The 21,515-nt window shown below is 44.0% G+C and overlaps 1 protein-coding gene across 1 annotated transcript; it reads right to left on the bottom strand.

Moving 5' to 3' along the window:
- Nucleotides 1–596: 596 nt before the first annotated feature.
- Nucleotides 597–21,154, bottom strand: Mrs2 (magnesium transporter MRS2). The gene is made up of 11 exons (XM_041632735.1): nucleotides 20,902–21,154; nucleotides 19,222–19,295; nucleotides 15,866–15,902; nucleotides 14,318–14,430; nucleotides 13,441–13,614; nucleotides 10,263–10,393; nucleotides 6,501–6,617; nucleotides 4,926–5,078; nucleotides 4,342–4,459; nucleotides 1,959–2,072; nucleotides 597–1,468 (listed from the first exon to the last, which is right to left on the bottom strand). Exons 1-11 carry the CDS (start codon nucleotides 21,056–21,058, stop codon nucleotides 1,358–1,360), a joined length of 1,299 nt encoding a protein of 432 aa, XP_041488669.1. The 5' UTR covers nucleotides 21,059–21,154; the 3' UTR covers nucleotides 597–1,357.
- Nucleotides 21,155–21,515: the final 361 nt, after the last annotated feature.

Raw genomic sequence — 21,515 nt, 5'->3', positions numbered from 1 at the left:
TCAGAGCTGTAACACTTGCAGTAATTGGGCACCCCACATCTGTGGTAGGTGTAAGTCCTCCACTCATTACCCCTACCCTGCAGGCTAAGAGCTGCTCTGGTCTTACTACAATCTTACAAGTGCACTGCTTTTGGAAGCACACTTAACTGTAATGTTTTAGCACACAACGTAATGAAACCTCTACAAAATACACAAAGGAAGGTAGAATGGTAAGTAGGATGGCAGCTTTCAGACTTACAGGTATCAACAATTCGGTTACTTACTGTGCAGTACTAGGAGTTGACCCCACAGTTTTGCGCAAGCTGGGCGAGCACTCTAACAATGAGCAGCACTCCCAGCCCCCTTTATTTGGTGTTTTGAGGCAGGGTTGTACTCTCCAGTCCAGGTGGGCCGGAACACTATAACCTCTACTGACCTCTAACTCTTGACAATCCCCCAGCTGCAGCCTTTCAAGGACTGGAATTACAAAGGACCAGCCACATCCTGCTTTACCATTTGTTTTAAAGGCTAACGTCTTGTTTGGGAAGATAATGTTCCCACCATTTTTACATTAACTACCCTCTTGTTTGACCAGCTGATCTGCTAACTTTTGAGAGGTAGGCAAACAGATTAGCTGGTTGTATACATTTTCTTCGGAGGAAGACAGTCTCTTAAATCAGGCAATGATCAAAACAGTTATAAAGTTCTAAGAGAATAAACACTTTCAACTTTACTTCCAAAGGTTCTATTTATAACCAATCAAAGAAAAATAATAGTTTTGATTAACCAGAATCCCTGTATGGACATTAAATTATACTTCCTTTTTATTTATCTTATATATAAAAGAAAGCAAATACCTGAAAATAAGGTTCTATCATGACCTACATTCCAGGGTTCATTGCAAGGCTAGCAGATCCACCAGTTTCATTCCCCAGTCAGAAGTCGATGGGAACATGATTCCCTGACTGGTAACCTGCAGCCCATGAGCTCAGGGATTAGAGGCTCTGCCAAGTTTCTGGGCTCCACCAGCATAAAGATGCACCTTTGTTGGTATGTATAACATCGCTGAATCCTGGTAAGTCTATCTCACAATAAATTAATCTATTCTTTAAAAAGTCCATAAAAACAGTATTCAAGGTTGGCCTACCATAGGCCAGTCTCCCATCAGGATGTGGCAGTCCTCTCCAACATAGGATTTTGGCTTTTTACAAAGAAAGCACTTTGTCTCATAGAATTCTGAAGACGCAGCTATGTTTTAGTATTGTGAATGCCACACTATTTTAGTCAGACATAATTTAAACAGCAGTTGTCTTTTTTTCCCCCTCAGAGAGAGATAATAGCTTCAGAAGCACAACAATCTTTGTCTGCCAGGCTGATGTTAGCGGCTTGCCAGGACAGTCCGGCTTGCTCCAAGTCCTTCCGGCCTGAGGCTGTTTTTCACTTCCATCCTTCTATCTGCCAGAAGGGTCTTTTTAGGTAAGGAGGCCATCTAAATAAAGCAGGAAACGAATTTAAGTGTTTGTCTTTCTGAGAAGTCATTAACCAGGTGAAAATAAAGGACTACACAGGTCAGAGTCTGTGTGTGCCCTTACCCCAGCTGTGCTGCTCCACACACGTGGGAAGAGAGGAGGTGAAGGCCCCTGTGCTTAAAGAGCGCTCTGCTATTGCAGTATGGCTATGGGAAAGCCCTGCAGAGTGATGAGCATCTGCCTCAATGTTTGATTCTTGCCAGTGTTCTGCAGAAACCAAGTGACTTCTAGCAGATTTGCTGTGTTGGACAGTACTAAACATCTGTCTTTCTAAATCAAATGAAGCACAGAGTACTGACTGGATTAACAGATGGGAAAGTGAGGAGAGGTAGAAAAATCAAGTAACTCACACAGAGTTACAAACTCGTGACAACTGAAACCCAGGCTCTATCTGACTGTAGCCCAGGATTGTAGCCCACAGCAGTGCTACCGTGAGCTCCTAGTCCATACCTTAGGGGGCAAAGGAGCTTCCAGCTGTCTTCCAAGGAATGAAAGCAACCTCCTCCAGATGAGGCCACTTCCCATAAACATAATTCCTGTAATCAGCCAGAATATACGATGGTCCTGAAAGAAAAAAGGGTTCATTCCAATCACAAAGGTTATGCTCTTCAGAGACAACTCTCTTCCAGAGTTAAAAGGAGCCTTTCTGTCACCACAAGAAGTCTTCCATAGAAACAGGACCTAGGCCTGCAGCGAAGCCCAGAGACCAAGACTGAGGGCAGAGACACCTCAAGTGTCTCATAACTGGGTTCTTCTGTATTTAGGACTGTGCATAACCCAAGTGTCAGAAAGGCTGTTGCAAAGGCAAGGCTTTGGTGCCCAAGAGACCTACTGCCACACCCTAGGGAAGAGTTGAGTCTACAGGTGTGCGCTACTACACTTGGATCAAAAAGATTTAAACAAAATAAAAAACACTTTTCTTTTTGGCCTTGAGTAAGAAGAATATTAGAGTTAAACAGAAAACAGAGTTAGCTTCTGGGTTAGTTAAGAAAGGTTGGTTAGTCCATCTCAACCCCTTGGGACCAAAACATGTTTCAGTTTACGTATTTACATATCGATGGATAACAAGGAGGAAGCGCCATCCTTACATAATCATTCTCTGTTTCACAAGCTCAACCGCTAACTTTTGAAAGGCAGGAATATGTTAGTTGTATATGTTTTGTCTTGGTGGGGCATGTGACCTATGGTATTTTCTTTTGGAGTCTAAAGAAAAAAACATTTCACATGCACCTGATATATCTAAACTAGTCCAAAGATAATTTTATATAATACTTTTAGTGCACCCACATCTTGGATGAGCCACAACAGACCAGCTATGAAATTTTCCATGCCAATGTAGTTGTGATTGGTCTTCAATTACGAGGTATTTCCTATCTCATGTTTTCAGGTTTTTACCTACATATGGACACAGAATGATTCTTTTATTTATTTATTTATTTATTTATTTATTTATTTATTATGTATACAATATTACAATATTCTGTCTGTATGCCTGAAGGCCAGAAGAGGGCGCCAGACCTCTTTACAGATGGTTGTGAGCCACCAGGTGGTTGCTGGGAATTGAACTCAGGACCTTTGGAAGAACAGGCAATGCTCTTATCCACTGAGCCATCTCTCCAGCCCCCACAGAATGATTCTTAACAAAAGCTACAGCCCAAGGAAGTGAACAGTAGTGACCCAGGCAACAAAACTGGGAGGTGAGGGGAGTGCTGTGCAGCCAGCAGTTCTGAGAAAGAACCAGAGCACAGTTGACAAGACGGGATACAAATGTCTGAGGTGAATCCAGAAGAAGCGACTAATGTCCACAGACCTGGGAATCTGTACTTATCCTAAGGCCAATTAGAATGTAGTGGAATATCTTTATGCAGAGGTTTGAGCTAGTCAGTCTTTTAAAGACCACTTTTTACAAATGTGTGGTCCCGAGATATGGTGTTGGTTAGACCACAGTGACAACCATAGAAGCAATAAATTACATAGGACAGTGGGTCAAACATCAAAGTGCGGATTACTCGCTCGATCATTGCTAGAAACCTTATAATACTTTCCCTGAAAATGCCAGGCTTCAGAGGATTTAGAAACGCTAGCGTGACATAAAAAGACAAGAGGGCAGAGTAGAAAGCATTTATTTTTCAGTTGAAATCCTCTGGTTTTATAGATCTGCAATTTACTACATTTTCTGGGCCTCTATTTTCTTATCTACAAAGCTGGGGACATATGTCTGTTTCATAGAGTGTGATTACTGGACCAAACAAGCTCTGTGGATGTGGACTTCCAGGTACAGGTCCAGACACACAGAACTGAAAATAAAATCCCTCATTACCACTGCCTCACGGGGTGGCTGTGTTAGCCAGCTCTCCTGTGTACTTGTATGCTTTAGGAAATAAAGCAATGGAGGCTACAGTCATAGCTCTACACAGGGGATAACAATAACTGCCTGCATTCTACGTGAGTTACAACCTATGTTTAACTCTTTAAGGGAATATGTAAATGTGGCATTTATTTACTGTTAACTTCACTAGATTTAGAATCACCTAAGAGCTGCAAATCTGTGAGGGTATGGCCAGAGAGGTTTAACCAGAGGAGAGTGCCCTCCTTCCTGACTGTGGACCAGGTGACGAGAGGCCTTATGCTCCGCTACCTTGCCTTTCCTGCCATGATGGATTGTAACTCCTTTCGGCTGTGAGTCAAAGTAGGTATTTTATTCTTTATGTTCCCTTTGCCAGGTATTTTGTTACAACAATGAGAACGTAACTAATATAGCAGGTCATACTTCAAAAAATTCTAATCATCCAAACATTAAAAAAAAACCCTACTTAAAAAATTGCGTTCTTACCTCTTCAAGGGAAGATTCCAAATTCATGCCAAAAGCAACTCCCATTAGTCCGAAGAGTGACAGAGAGAAGGTGCCCATGGTTAGCTGGAGATTCAGCCTCATCATCACATTGCGATGGCTGGAGAGAAAACCACCAACTCAGGCCAGAACACACAAATCCAGCAAACCTAGTGAAGGCCTACCAGGCCGCTCTCCACCTTCAAAATCCTGACATGATTAATATTGTAACTTGACAAGATTTGGAGTCATCATAGAAAGAAACCTCTTGAGGTGGAAAGACCCATCCTCACCATAGGTGGCACCATTCCCTGGCTGGGGACGTGGACAAGTTCCTAACAGGACACATAACCAGTTACTTCAGGTTTCTGCCCTTGTGACTTCCTTGTCAGGCTGTGAGTCCAAATAAAACATGCATTCCTACAGTTGCTTTTCCAGGCATCAGGAAACTAAAAACAGGTTCACTTATGGAGTAGTCACAGATGGGACAGCATGACTTCTTCCAAAAAACATATCTTTAAAAAGTGCTTTCCAGTATCAACCACAACCCCAGTCCTTACCATCTTCTGCTGTGCATCCATCCTCACCTGTCTAGGTTGATGAAGATGATGCTCTGTGAGTCGTCAATCAGGACCCGAAGCTCCCGAGCCTCATTGGAAAGGTCCTCAGCTAACCGGTAGTAGTTTTCTAGCAGCAGCTCCATCTCCTCTGCATGGTCAATCCCAGAACTGCTCTTCTCACTTCAATTCACAAGTTAACACAATCAGCAAACCTGAGCTTGTGCAACATATTGACCCCCAACTTTAGCAGCCAGTGAGAAAGTCAGCCTTATCACATCTGTTGTGACTGCATCCAATCTGTGAGAAGCTATGCCAACAGATCCTGAGCACAATGCACTCAGCCCTACACAGATGAGTTAGCATCACTGTGCTCCAAGGCCTCAATCCAAAAGAGGCATGAAATTACACGCACCATTAGGGACTAGAAAATACAAACGTGAATACTGATGAGAAAGGGCAAATCATAGGCTACTATGAAACACACACACACACACAAATCCAGACTAGGTTGGAAAGAGCATTTCCTAGGGCTGGAGTGATGTCTCAGTGGTTAAGGGTACAAGCTGCTCTTAAAGATGCCTAGGTTTCATTTCCAAAACCCACATGGTGAATCACAATCATCCATAACTGCAGTTCTGGGAAATCTAATGCCCTCTTCTGGCCTCTGTGGGCACCAAACATATAAGTAGTATATAGACATACATGCAGGCAAAACACCTATACACATTAAAAAGAGCATTTGCCTTTGAAAACAAGCAATACAGTAGCAGCCAATTTCTCCTCTCCTGGATGAGCGAGCAGAGGACTAACTGCTGATATCTGCTTCCCTAAACACGCCTTATGTGGGCTGAAGCTGTGATGCGCTACTAGGCACTGCCTTTCCTACTACTGACTTGGTAAACGTGAATTACATTGAGCCTTGCTGTCTCTATTTGGCGTATTTGTACAAATTACATACTGGGAAGAGAGAGTTGTGTGTTTTGTCTTGGAATTAAAAAAAAAAAAGGAATTAACTTTCACCTGCTGAGCCATCTCACGAGCTCCTTTCCTTGTTTTTCAATACTTCTTAGCTAATGAAGGCATGAGTACTTCAAACCATACCATGGTCTACTGGAGAAGCAGACAAGTCTCCAGTGACTTTCAGATCAGTTGAGTTTCACACTCTGCAGGTGTTTCTTGAACCTGCTTTATGATATGCAGCAGTGACTAAGTTTCTTAGAGCTGTTTCTAAAAAGCAAACCATTTCTAGGTTTGTAAGTCAGAAAAAGTATGTAAGCTGTGTGTTTATAACAGACAAGGCTGCAGAATCCAATCCACACTCCCTGGCTTATCCCCTTCTCCTCTACCATACAACTGTTGCTCTGTGCTCCATGGGGAACCTAGTTCATCTTGCATATGTTGCTTAGTGATCCATCCCTTGAGAATAACTATGATGTTTATGTTCTCTTCAGCCCAGCAGCTAGAATGCAATGCACACTCAATGCAGCCTCACTGAGCTGGGCCACATGCAAGACAAAGTGACTAAAAATGAAAATGCCTATTCTCTATTTTAGACAAATACAGGCTCACCTGAAGGAAGAAACAACACAAGGCAATACTTACAAGACCTGTGGGTCACTCCACTTGGTTAGACAGAGTTCTTCCAGCATCTCTTCCTCATCCAAAAGCTCCAAAATCGACTCTTTGAAAATTTTAATGTCTGTTTCCAACTCAGAGAGGCTGTAAGAATAGTCACACGGCAAAGATCATCAGTATAAACCTGCAACATTTCACTTAAGAATATCATGTTTAGGGCATCTTACAAGGACCCACCTATCACTTCAGCATTCACTGGTAAGAAACATTTCAACAATTATGCAAATTAGCCACACCCAAACCAATTGGTAAGAGTAACCAGCGACAAGCTCTACACAGAACAAGTTTGGTGGCTTTCAAGGTTGTGTCACTCTGGAAATTTAAAGGTTAAGGTAGAATGCTTGGGTATTTATTCTCAGTTAAGAACTCTGCACTGAGTTAGAGCAGAAGCTGGCTGAAGAGGTCTGTCACCTGGGCACCCTGTTCCTTTAAGAGACAAGCCCCACCTCCTCCCCAGTCATCCTCCACCCCCTCTGTCGAGTGCCCTTCTAGAGAGGCAGAAGCTGCTTCTCTCTTCTCCCTTTATTTCCTTCCCCCATGCCCCCTTCCCTTTCCCCTCCATAACCCATTAAATAAACTCTACACCCAAACTCTCTCTGCATGGTATACCTATCTGTCTGTCTGCTGCTGAGGCCTCAGGCTATATGGGACTGGTCCCCACCTCTTTACAAATGATAACAAGAGGTTCACTGCAGAGCTTTACAGTAAGTAGGTTACAGAAAGTCAATGGAATCCTATGATACACAGGTCTGGAGGAATTACAAGGTTTGTCATCTTGCTTGGATACATGCAGGGAGGGGATAATGACAGACCATTTAGTTTTTATGTGTAGTTCTGAATGTTTAATCAAAGGCTTTGTTTATGACAAGCAGGGGCTCTTTGGGTTTACTTACTCCCCTCCCCCTTTTTGAGAGAGGGTATCACTCTGTAGCCTAGGCTGGACTCCAATTTGAGGCAATCCTTCCGCCTTAGACTGCTGAGTGCTGGGATTACCGGTGAGCTACCATCCCAGTTTTAAGTATGGCTTGGACAGCATGGTGACCATTACTGCTTGACAAAGTCCCAGCATTTCAATAGTGCAGACCACACTTCACCAGCACACTTTCATTTTTAATGATTCTCAATTAATGCTTTTTCCCTTGGGAAATTTTGGGAGGGCTTTTGTAAGGGATAAAAGCCTACCTAAACAAAATAATTCTTTGGAAAAAATCCTGGCCACCGTGGAACCAGGAATTCCAGTGTGCCCTCCTAATCACAAAATGAACAGGAAAGTTCGAGATTTACTAGACTTGTCTGACTCCAGGGGTGAAATGCCTACAATCTGCCAGAGCCTGAGGCTATTAAGGCAAAGAGTTCAGTTAATAAATATGGAGAAATCAGAATGGTACCGTATAATGGGAAAAGAGACATCAGAACCTTCCCTTTTGGGAGTGTTATGAGGGGTACAGGCCAACAGAGTACGACTAAGAAACTGGTTTAGTGTCTGCACTCCAGAAGAAATCCTTTTCTTAAGGTCAAGCATTTGAATAAGGGTCTCCAGTCCCTAGGGTGCTTGAGGAAAGTTCCTGCTTGGTGAAGCAGTCATTCTTATCTCTAGCAAGAGAAACTTGTGACTCTTCCAGTAACACAAGATAGGTAGGTACCTGTTGTCAAGGTCAAAGATTCCTCAACCCCTGACTTCAAGCTACACCTCAGTTCATGTGCCCCTTGTCTCCCTTTTAATCCTGTTTGCCACTATAGAGTAGGTGTAGCTTTTTTCAATTAAACGCTGCTGGCAGCCATCCTGATCCACCCTCAGATGACGTCTGTGCCCTACCGCCACTCCACACATCCTTTTGGGACCTGAACACCCTACCCACCCAGCCTCAGGCCAAATCAAGTTTCTGGCATGAGTATTCTTTTTCAAAAAATTAATTACTTATATTTATATATGTCTCTGTGTGTGCATGTGTCTGTTAAAGCCAGAGAGTGTTGCTTCCTTTAGCTGGAGTTACAGATGGCCATGACCCAGTGCTGGGAATGAACTCAGGTCCTCAGAAAAAGCATATTAAACCATCTCTCCAGCCTGGAGCTTATTTATAGATGATAAAAGTACACTAACATTGGGCAAACAACAAACCCTTTGAAAATTTTAACTGGGGACAGGGGCCTAAGGGATAGATAGCTGAACAGTTCAGCACCTGAGTTTGGCTCCCAGCACCTCCATGATGGCTCATTATCACCAGTAATGCCAACTCCAGGGGATCCTATGTCTTCACACACGGCACACATACATATATGTAGGAAAACACTCATAAACATAAAATAAATAAATCTTAATAATAAAAAAGAGACTGGTCAGGAAGAAGGCTCAGGAAAGTCAAGGCACCTGTTAGTTGATGACCTATGTCGTTCAGTCTGTGGGAGTCAGAAAGTGGGAGTGGAAAACCAATCCCAGCAAGTTGTCCTGACCTCTCCACATGTGTGCACATCCTCTCTCTTCTGTCTCTCTCTTCTGTCTTTCTCTCTCCCTCCCTCCTCTCTCATATACACACAGAATCAAAAAAAAAAAAAAAAACAAAGAAAATTTTGGCTTTCTGAGCTGTTGTGATGGCTCAGCTGGCAGAGGTACTTTACCACTAAACCTAACCACTTGAATTAATTTGTGTCATAATTTTAATTATACTCTGAGATTTGTACTCCCCAACTTTTCTTGAAAATGTAGCAATTAAGGACTGGGGCTGTGACTCAGTGGTAGAGTGCTTACCTGGTGTGTGTGAGGCCCTAGGTTCAGTCGCCAGCACCACAGAAAGAATGCTCAAACATTGACAGTTGAAGCTTGATGTGGGGGAGGGGTGTGATCAGTTGAGAGATGAAGGGTTTAAGGCACCTTACCCACAACACACACACCCCTTTTAAGTACTGAGGACCAAGTGGGTTCTCTGGGACAACAGCATGTGCCCTTAACCACTAAACCTTCTTTCTAAGGATCACTCCTCACCCCATCAAGTTTTGTTTTTTGTTTTTGTTTTTTTTTTTTTTTTGGTTTTTCGAGACAGGGTTTCTCTGTGGTTTTGGAGCCTGTCCTGGAACTAGCTCTTGTAGACCAGGCTGGTCTCGAACTCACAGAGATCCGCCTGCCTCTGCCTCCCAAGTGCTGGGATTAAAGGTGTGTGTCACCACCGCCCGGCACCCCATCAAGTTTTAACTGTCAATGTTTGAACATTTTTTCTGTGGTGCTGGGGACTGAACCCAGGGCCTCAGACATATCAGGTAAAAAAGTTGGGGAGTACAAATCTCTGAGTATATTTACTGAAATTATGACACAAATTAATTAAAGCAGAAAATTTAAATTTTTGGATAAATTATGACTTTAGAAAATGAACATAGACCTTAGAGTAGGGGATAAATGAATTCAAATTAGGTCTATGAATTTGCTATCACAACGAAGATAACATCAACTACTAATGAATTGGGATGTCAGATGGGCCTTCATATGCAGTGTATTAGATCAATATTAATTAGATCGTGTGCTCCTTTAGTTCAATCTCCCACCTACACTACATAAAAAAAAATACACCACATTATTTTCATTATGAAAATCAAATTCTAGCACCAAGGAGGCAGAGGCAGGAGACTGCAGCAGGTTTCATGTGTGAATTCACATTGACCATCTCTCTAGACATCAACGAGAAAGAAGCTGAAGGCAGCCGTCTCTAACTCCCAGCCTGACAAGCCACCCACATTTACCTTTTGCCATTTTGGAGCAGGACATGCAGCTTGCTTCTGTCGACAGAAGAATGCTTGGGGTCCACTAATGCATCCAGGGTCTCGAGGATCAGCGGCTGCAGGATGCTAAGTTTTCCCTGAAGGGTGTTGATCTAGATAACAACATGGCCTTTCATAAGAATTAAAACAATCTTTTTAGAACTTAGGATCAGTGAAGCCTTTGATTTAACAGACATTTGTGCTAGCCCAAAACACTGACAGCACTTCAGAACACCAAATTATAGATGACTTAGAGCTACACCTCCTGGGTCACAGGAGCAGCACGGAATGCTGCAAAGGCCAGAGTTAGCCCTCTACAGACAGTTGCTATGAAAGGACTAGGGAATGATTTCTTAATGACATCCTGGGGGCTGGAGGGATGGCTCAGTGGCTAAGAGCATTTCCTGCACTTCCAGAGACCAGAATTTGGTTCCCCATAATCACGCCAGGCAGCTTACAACTGTAACTCCAGCTTCAGGAGATCCAACACCCCTGGCCTCTGCTGGTACCTACATACATATACAATAAATATAAATCTTTAGGAAAATCCTGAAACTCCATGTCAAAGCACCCATTTAACATTTGAGAATAGCGCAGGGTGGTGGTGGGACAGGTCTTTAATCCCAGCATTTGAGGCGGAGGCAGGCAAAACTCTGTGAGTTCAAGGCCAATCTGGTCTAGTTCCAGGACAGGCTCAAGCTACAGAGAAACCCTGTCAACCAACCAAGCAACCAAACAAACAAAACCCAACCAACCAAACAATAACAAAAACAACAACAAACATTTGGGAATAGCTATATTCTCTGTAAACAGAACACTGTTCAAAATTGCTGTAGACAATGAATGACCTTTTTAACAACTGAAACTTGATGGAGATGTAGTTCAGGTGGTGGAGATTTTGCCTAGCATGCATGAAGTCCCAGGTCCGATCCACAGCACTGAATGAACTGGATATGTTGTCAAATGCCTGTAATTCCAGCTCTCCGGAGGTGGAGGGAAACTGAAGCTTGACTTAGACTTTAAAAAAGATACATTAAATCACTGTAAAATCTGAAGCCTGCTTTTCTTAAGCTAACACAAGCATGGCTAATACTCAACAGGAATCAATTGGTAAGAGGATAGCAGTTAAGATCGAAAAACCTCCGCACCAGCTGGCAAATAACACAAGACAAGGAATTAAGCAGCAGAATTAAGAATGTAAACGCTACCACACGCTGTTTTATGTCAGAAGCACAACTCATCTGACTTGGAAGTTTGCAGTCTGCTGTAGATTCTTTTACTTTGAATAACAGAATTCACTTCCAGGTTCAGGAGACCTGAATGAACCAGGACACTAAGGTAGAACTAATGTTCGACTATCCTGAAGAGACACCAACCCTCTGGTCTACAAGGGCTAGACTTGGTGTGGATGGGAGACTAGAGTCCCACTCCAGGTCCTCCTGAGGCCTCCTGCTCCTGGTGTCATGGCCCACAGGTCGGTTGAGGGGCTCCCCCTTATTTGAAAGATGGTTGGCTTGATAACTGCAGGGCTCTTTCAGCCTTCCTAGCCCCCATGTCACAGGCAAGAATTCCTATTTTACATAGACTGCAGAGCTTCCTCTGCTCTTATATAGCTGACTGCATCTGTTCCTGCACTCCAAACTCCTGAGTCAGCCCAGCCTGTCTGCACTGTGCTGTTGCTCCTGTAACCCCAGGAGAGAGGAAATCATCTGTTTTCTCACTGAAGCAAAGCAGATCACTCAGCCTTTCCATCTCCCTCTCTGACTAATGTGCTCCCAGCACTGACTCCTGATTGTAGCCAGCTCCTGAATAGTACAATCCAGATTAATTAGGAGCAGGAAAATTCATAAAAGATTAGAAGGGGCTAGGAAGGCAGTGGCCACCTTGATTGGGCTTGCACAACTCCCAGGAATCCATTAACTGCTGATTTATGAGGCAAGGGTCATGAGAACTATGGTTCTTGTCAGTCTATGTCCCAAGCAAGAGGTGTTACCTCCTTGAGCTGCTTCAAACAGAGGCTGTCCGATGAACGGTGAGGTCACATGTGAACTCTTGCATTATAGCTGAGTTTGAAGAATGAAGTGAGAGGTGCTCAGAGTTCACTTACATCCCAACTTAAGGTCTCCTGAATTCTCATCCCATAATGTGGTCACTGAAAGGCACAGACAGGTGTGCTAATACACACCTGTCAGCCCGTACTAGAGAGGATGAAGTAGAAGGGCCACCTTAGTTCAAGGCCAGCCTTAGATCCCAGGTCAACAAACAAAAATAAACAATCAAACAACAACAACTGAAAGACCCCGATAAATCTAGACCCCCCTAGCGTGAAAAATCTAAGCAGGGAGAGAAGAATCAAAAATCTAGATTAGCCGGTTCAGTGACTCTGTTTCAGGAACTAGCTGAAGATAAAGTTAGATTATAATCTTGAGAATAATCTTGAGAAACAGGGAGTTACCCCCTTGTGATTATCATCAATATTTTTGGAATTTTTCAATGATCACTTATTTTCCAATGATGCCCTCCCTACCCCATTTGGATTACTGGGTTGTGGTTTCTTCCCTTAAATACCCCTTCTCCCAGCTACTCAGGGTTGAACTCTCTACTCCTGCGTGGGAAATGAGTTTCAACCCCAGTGCACTGGTTCCTGTCCTGTCAATAAACCTCGTGTGATTGCAGCAAGGATGATCTCTTGTGAGTTCCTGGGGGGTTGTGTTATCCCGAGACTTGAGTGAGAGTCTCCCCGCTCCAGAGGTCTTTCACAGCAACAACAAAAACATAAGTGAGCCAGGTGGCGGTGGCACACGCCTTTAATCCCAGTACTCGGCAGGCAGAGGCAGTCTAATCTCTGTGAGTTTGAGGTTAGCCGAGTCTACAAGAGCTAGTTCCAAAACAGGCTTTAAAGCTACAGAGAAACCCTGTCTCGAAAAAACAAAAACCAAACCAAACCAAAACCCCAAAACATAAAAGCGGATAAAGGCAGCCAAGTTGAAACGTGCTTCGCCAGTTCCTCAAGAGTCTTTAGGTCTACTTGGCTGGAGGAGAAGCTCTATCTCCCTGGAGGACCTTACAAGGGACTGATGAGGCTGGGAGAGCAGCTTTGAAATGGTCAGGACTACATGTCTTCACGTTCACTCTGCACAATACATCCGACTAGGCTTACCCAATACTGCAGGAGTGCTTCAATAGCTCTGAACTCAAACGGCAGTGGGTATGTGACGAGCTGACCTTCTCCAGCCAGCTGTGATGGCAGTTCCCGGAACAGCCACTGCTCCAGGTTTAGATTCCGATAATCTAGTATCAGAAGATACTCTGGAGTTATCACAGCCTTCAAATACTAGAAAAGCAACAGAAAAGAATATATGTGCACACACACATATACACACATTCATCAAGATACAAGTTGTCAAGGCTGGAGGAAAAAGTAAATTCACCAAACAGTTTATTTCACTAATTTTGAACTAAAACTAAACCAAATCAGTGTCCATTTGGTTTTCTAAAAGTAAATAAAGGATATTTTTATAAAGGAAGAAAATTCAAATATATGTAAGTCTTGATAATTATAAGTTGCTCTCAGAAGAACTGGAATTATACAAATCAGACAGTAATTACGACTTCAGCCTGGTGTGGCACATATGTGTACAAAAAAATCCCAGCACCTGGGAGGTGGAGGAGAGCAGATGTTCAAAGACATGCTCAGCTACACACAAGTTCACGGCCAGCCTGGTATACATGAAACCCTGTCTCAAAAACTCCAAACCCATAGCAAGACATCTGCCAGGACACGCACGAGAAAAGTCAAGTTCCCTAAAGCAGTCATGCGGGAGGCTGGTCAGGGCCAGGGCCTTAGGCCAGCACTGGGGAGCTGAGGTATGAAGACCGCTATCTGAAGAGAACAGAAGGAACTGGCAGACAATGTAACTTTCCCTCCCCCTTCTGGACTATATGCACCACTATTCCCAGTTTTGCATTTTTTTTTAACCTACACACTGAGCAAGACGGCCAGGACTCACTGGTGAGCACAACAGCACAGCACTTACCTCCATCCTCATGATAATCCTGTTGTTCCTGGTAGTGATGCTCATCACGTGCTGAAACCTCAAGTCTCTGGCCTGGAGTGCTAACTCATGGTATAATTCAGTTTTCTTCCTCTCTGGAAGAGAAGCCAAGTGGGTGAAACTAATCCCCAAACAACATGAGCTCCTACAGTGTCCCTCCCAGCCCCACCTGAGCAGTGTTCTCACACGAGCCTTTAATACCTACTCTTGCTTTCAAAGCAAATCCTCTCTTCTATATTTTTCTAGAACATTTCACTGTGCTAAGCAGCCCACTGTGGGCCAATATAAAAACCACAACCAAGCTTAAGAGCCTACAGCAGTAATGTCTACCTTTGGACGTAGTCTGCCTCTCTGACAGGATGTCATGCACTCCAGCCTGGCCTTGAACACGTTACAAAGTCAAGGATGGCCTCAATGCTGAACCAAATCCAGTTGTTGCTGGGACTAACTCTAGGTATTCTAGCATTTTAGGCAAGCTCTCTACCAACTGAGCGATATCTCCAGCCCATAGTCATTTTTCCTTGACCATGAATTTTATTAACTAGATTTTTAGGCTTATTAATTTTATGTATGAGTGTTTTGCCTACACATATAGCTGGTGCCTGTGGAAGCCAGACTGCTGCACTGGATCCCCTGGAACTGGAGTTATTGATGGTTGTGAGCCACCATGTGGGTACTAAGAATTCAACCTAGGTTCTCTCCAAGAACAAGTGCTCTTAGTTGCTAAGCCACTTCTTCAGTCCATACATTTTCTATTTTTACCACTATGGCATCATTTTCAGTGTTGTGAATCTATGAGTGAATTTGGTAATTATTGGACAATAAAACCTGAGAAAAGTTGATACTCACTGTAGTCTCCTATCTGAAAACTAAGTTCACTAGTTAGGAATATGGCAGATGAGAGAAACTTGTGATAGGCTGGGAATAGCAGTATCTGTATTTCTGTCAAACCACACTTCCCACAAGGCTGCAAGCAAAAAAGCTTAGGAAGGAGACCCTGGTACAAACTCAAGAATTTAAGCAAGGATGGAACAGGACCACGGAGCTGCAGGGCTGAGGTGAAACTGGAGCCTCAAGTAAAGCAATACCCAGCTCCATTTTTAGGAGTATCTGTCCAGAGGCAGGCTGTCACAAGACTGCCACCCAGTGCCTTACCCTCCACCTTTCTCACTGTGGTGGCAGTGTGTGTAATGACACACGGACAACGCACTGTAATTCTACTTTAAACCTGTTTCATAATGAACAGAAATTGGATGGCTGTGTAGGGGAGATAAATAGAAGAGACACAGGAGGGAGGAACAGCCTCTCCATACTCTGCTCTATTCCAAACACCCTGGGAGTCCAAGCGATTCCTGCTAAAAGGAGGTAATGCAGAGAATTGCACCCAGGGGCTGCTAGCCCCATGAGGGCTGATGAACAAACGTTGAAGGACCTCTTTAACACAGCAGCAAATACAAGGAACACTGTATTTCAACACTAAAATTTCCAATTTTCCACCAAATTCACTAGTCCATTGATAATGATACTCACCAAAAGAAGTAACATTTCCTTCTTTGTCAAACTTTGTCTAAAGATAGAAAATAAAAACAAACATTAATTTCAATTCAGTATATTTATGTTCTGAGAAACACCCTCAAAATTTTGAAATGCAGTTATAAATCATATCTAATCTTAAGTTTAAATATAGCCGCAGAAGTCAGAAGGAAAATCCCTCTTTCCTTTGTTTAATATAAACCTGATATTAGACTGACTTTCTATCTTGGTTCCTCTAGAAATCCATTCAGGAGAATCAGTCCTGTTTCCAGGTAACCTTGATTTGGGTAACAATGGCCTGATGAGTGAATGCATTGGGCTGGAAATGCTTTTAAGCCTTGCCACACTCATTGTGAGGGCCCTGGAAGTGTTGCCAGGAGACATGGGGACTGTAAATAATGGACCTTACATCCTCCTCTGCAAATTTACTCGTCAGCAGGCTAGGGAAACCTCAGGTGACTGCAAGGACTTTCTGACCTGGAAGGGCCTTGACAACAATCCCTGGGTTGGGGACATCACTCGGTGGAAACATGATGTTTTGCTTTGTTACAATTTATCCTTCTCTGGAGACTGGGACCAAGGAGTGGGTGCCTCACAAATCTAAATGTCTTCTTAGAGCTAAGAAGTCTCTGGCAGGCCCTGCAGAATGAGTAGAAATGAACAGAAAAGGTGCTTGCAGCAGTAGCAGCACACATGAGGTCACTAGGTGCTGCTCAGTAGAGGGACACTTTTCTTCTGTATGCTGTGCCAGTCACGGTTGAAGGTGTCAACTGTGAAGGGCTGGACTGTCCCACGTAAGAAGGTAAACACAATCCAAGCACAGGTCTTGGGGAAACAATGTGGGCTATGTTAGCAGAACCACAACAAACCTACAATACACACTTCAATCTGCTTCTCAGGAGCAAAGATCGGATCAACAGGAGGCAGAAGCAGAGGAAATGCCAAGGTCAATTTTTAATAAAAGCTTTGTATCTATGTTATACAGATAGCTTGCCTTAGATTTATTTCTTAAACACATATACTCACTGCTGAAAATAAGAAAATTTGTAAAACTACTTAAATCATATGATCTGACCAATTTTAGAGAAAACTATGCCAATAATAACTTATACAGTGTCTTCCAGTGTTTCTGTAAAACATACCTCTACTAACACATAGTAAATGCTCTTACATTTCAAAATTTATATACACTTTTCCTTAGTGGGATCCTTTTATGGAAGATATCACATAAAACTGACATTTAAAATGTTTGCTTTGTAACCAGCTCACTTTTCCAACTCATTCTTGTCAACAGAATCAGCTGATTGCTAAATGTTCTTGGGAGAAACTTACTTGGCCTACAAGGAATTTTCTTTCAGTCATTATCTGACTTTATTTTCATTTGGGGAAAGCGGGGTGGGCTCACGGTGTGGTTCAGGCAGGCCTTAAACTCAAATCCTTTTGCCATGGTTTCCTGAGTAGCTAGGGTTGATTCTACTGTGAAGCTGATCAACTCCAGAAGACTGACTATGAGCAATGACTTTCCAGGTAATTCTGTAGAACATGGGGCCTCAGGACTGCATCCTAGCACCTGGAAGCTGCAGTAGGAAGACTGACATATTCGTATGAGCCTAGGTTGGGCTAACCAGGCGGTTTTTAGCTCTGCCTGGTCAATTAAGTGAGATTGTCTCAAAAAAGCAAAACAACAAACAAACCTCAAACAACAAAAAAAGGAACAAGCAAATCTGATATGCCTCTTATCTTATATTGTCCATAAAGAAAAGTTCTTTTAGTTGGGTGGTGGCGGCACAAGCCTTTAATCCCAGCGCTTGGGAGGGAAAAGCAGACAGATCTCTGATTCCCAGGTCAGCCTGGTCTTTAGAGAAACTCCGTCTTGCAAAAACAAAGTTCTTTAGCTGGGCATGGTTGTACACACCTTCAATCCAGCACTTGGAAGGCTGAGCCAGGCTGATCCTGAGTGCTCCAGCCTAGCTAGTGAGGCTTACTTAGTGAGACCTGTCTTAAAGTTCTTTAAGAAGTTAATATTAATTAAACCCAAATATTTGTAAAGACTAACACATGCTGGATGGTTATGATGTCTGAGGCACCACTGTCAAATTTTGTAAGTTGCTTCCATTTTTAAAGTAGTTTTTATAATGTAGGTGCTGTAATTTTTCCTTTTATGAATATGTCTGAATGTTTATATAGGTACCTGGAATACAGGAGGTGTTGGACCCCTGGAGCTGTGGCTAACGTTGTGAGCCACCCAGTTCGGGGATTGAGAGTGAGACTCAAGTCCCCTGGAAGAGCAGCAGGTGCTTGGCTTTCTCTCCAGCCCCTAAAGCATGGCTATTTCTACTTCAGAAATGAGCAAATTAAAATACGATGATGTTATCTCAGCTTCCTATAATGCTCACGAGTACCTAAGGCAGTTTATTCCTAGTTATTAATGAGAAAACCAAGGTACAAGATGTCACAATAACTTGTCCAAGTCCCCCAACAGCGAGAGTGCATTCTGAGGTTTAAACTCAGGAAGTTTGCCTCAGGTCAAGCCCTTTTTCTTAAAACTTTTTTGGAAACCACAAAAGCTTACAAAATGAGCTACAAAAACAATTGGTTTGTAATTTTATATAGGCTACTTTTTGCTAACATTTTGCCACCAAAGGCTTTATTTTCTTAAATGTGTATGAGCGCGTATGCACAAGTGCATACACACAGATGTGTTATTAATTCACTTACTTCCCCCAAATCACTTCACAGAGTTGAGAACACAGCTGCCCCTCAGGCATGCACTTAATACTGCACTCTGCTGCCTTTCCATCATCGTCCAGGGCTCTCAGTGGCTAGTAGCTCCCAAGGGATTCTAAGCAGACTTAGAAATTCTGGTGTGTTCACAAGGGAAACTTTGGGGCTGGGGATGTAGCTCAGTTGGTAGAGCAGAGTGCTTGCCTTGCATACAAAAAGTCCTGGGTTCAATTCCCAGGACCACATAAAGTAGGTGTGGTGGCACATTAAAACCTAGCATGGTGGAGCACCCTAGACCACACAGTGAATTTGAAGTCAGGCTAAGTTACACGAGACCTGTTACAAAACAGCAAACTTTGGCTGCTGGTGGGAACCCTTAACATGTACTATATAAACGTTACATTCTACCAGAGAGGAGAAGACTTTGAGCTGCCATTTGAGCAGCCTGTGCTGTATAGCGAGAACTCAGTCATTAGTAAAGCTTCAAGAGTACCACTAAAACAGTATCTCGGGCACTTGGGTCACTGGCCAAATATAATCCAGTACCTCTGCCAACCATTCAACCCTGCGCGTTCATTTCATAAGCATGTGAAGTGCTTCTTGCACATTACTGGATGAGGTGCACTCACCACAGCAAACACTTGGGCCACGCTGGCTAAGGTGGCTTGAGAGGCATCGGAGGTTCTAGACCGGTGCACGTCACCTAAGAAGAAAATCAGAGAATGAAATGTCCCGTGAGCATGACTGGTTTTCTTGGAAGCTCAATTGCAATTCTCACAGTACACGGAACCTCCGGAACACCTTGTGTTTTGAAACTTTTTCCTGCCGGAAAAAGAAACACTTGTTATGTTAGGATTCGAGCTGTTCTCCCCTACCTATTCTGTCCTTCCTCCTTCCTCCTGCTTCCATGAACTAAGTCCATACCACTTGTTGACTATCTGAGGTCGGCCCTTTATGGCTGGGAAGGTCAGGTGGAGCTGAGGCAATCTCAGGGCCTTATGCACAAGGCCCTGGGTTTTGTCCCAAGCACTGCACAAAAGTAATATACATATATATATATATATATATATTTTGTTCACTGGGCAAATGTGAACAATGCGGAAGTCAGAAGTGACGTTGCAAGTGTCTGTTTTCTCATTCCACCATGTAAGCTCTAGGGACTGAACAAGTGCCAGAATTTAAAGTGTCACCACGATTACAGCTCTGGATTTCAATGTTTATTCTAAAAGTTCTTGCATCTTGCAGACCACTTGGTTCCCAAGCATGATCAAGGGAGGGAAAAAGGCACCTAACCAAAAAAGACTGGGTGTGAGGAGGTGCTGACCAACATTTGGTAAATTCTTAAGTACAACTTTTTAAAAAAGCACCAGAAACCACTGTTGTGTTAGGGCTGTTTGTTCCGAGCAGAACCTGCACTCCCATTTCGTCACACATCACCACTGGGTGACAGAAACACCAGCAGCAAGAAGACTCCTTTCTTCGCCCAGAGCTCCCTGGCTGTCTGCTTACACAGTTAACAGCAGACTTCATCCACAGTTAGCTCTCACCACCGGCTTCAGATTCTTCAACTTCACTTCTAGGAATTCCCTATTCTATACCAGGGCAACTGTGCTAATGTATAAATGTACCCGGAAGAGAAATTAACAAAATAAACAGAATTAATAACATCCCAATCTTGCTAAACGTGTTTATTCCACTCAGCTTCGAGTTTGATCTGGCTTCACAGTGAGTTCCAAGCCAGTGAGACCTTGTCTCAAAACAAAACAAAAAACCCCAACCTAACACAATTCTGTGACATGAAAGCAGAAGGGGGCATACGGAGGCAAAAAGGCCAGCAGGAGGGAGATGGTTATCAAGGAAAAGTATGTATAAAAGTATCGTTACGAAAACTTTGGACTGAGCAGATGGCTCTGCCGGCAAAAAAGCCCGCTGCCAAGCTTTTACTACCTGAGTTCGGTCCAGGACGGAACTGACTCGAGCAAGCTGTCATCTGACCTCCCCCCACACACAGAGAAAGACACACCCACGCTCGGACAACATTTAAATGTTAAACTTATAACAACAACAACAACAACAAAAAACCCAAAACTAGCCTAACGGTTAACGCTCCTAACTGTAGAATTCAGAAGGCTGAGACAGGAGGACTGCTGCCAGTTCGCGGCCAGTCCTGTCTCAACAAACAAGAAACCACACTCGAGTCCCCGCAGTGCTGGCCTGAGAACAGCGGGCAGGGCAAGTGACGCAGGTCGCTCAGCGGTGAGGACGGCGGGAACAAGGGCAGGAGGGGCCCCGCGGGACGCGCTCGCTACCTGCAGCGCCCGGCAAGCTCGGCGCCTTCTGGTTCCCGGAGAGCAGCGGGGTTGCGCGACCGCAGAAGGCAGCAGGGCTCAGGCGCGCGACACACAGGGCCCGCCGGGACTGCACGGCGCGGGGCAGCAGCCGGGGGAGGCAGCGCAGGCACTCCATGGTGCGCAGACAACCGGGAGACGGCAACCAGACGCCGGCCCGGCATGCCGGAACCCGGGTAGATCTGCGTACCGGGACAACCGCGCACCGCGCCTGCGCGAGCCGTCCCCGCGCCTGCGCGCGCGCCGCTGTCCACGCATGCTCAGGCGTGGACCGCCTGTGCGAGCGCCTCCGGTGTCCCGTGACTGACGGAGTCTGCGTCCTGTACCCCGGTTGGCACCTGCAAATGTGAAGGTAGACAGAGCAGAGTAGCTCAACTCCGAAGTTATCCATTATTTCCGTGAGCAACGCATTGCTGCTTTCTGAAAAGGTTCCATATGTATAACGAAATAAGTAATTTGGAGATGAGGAAGTTGCCACCAATCGTAAATCGTTTAAGTTTTATTTAAGCTCGACGTGTTAAAACTCACTTAGAAGGGACAGTGGGTTGAACTTTTGCTATTGAACAAGGAGAAAA

The sequence above is a fragment of the Microtus oregoni genome, unplaced genomic scaffold (assembly GCF_018167655.1).
Source record: "Microtus oregoni isolate MIOR12 unplaced genomic scaffold, Mior012 000042F_ref0000377, whole genome shotgun sequence".
Classification (NCBI taxonomy): domain Eukaryota; kingdom Metazoa; phylum Chordata; class Mammalia; order Rodentia; family Cricetidae; genus Microtus; species Microtus oregoni.
The sequence above is the reverse complement of the archived record's forward strand: the minus strand, read 5'-3'. Positions and strand labels throughout refer to the sequence as shown.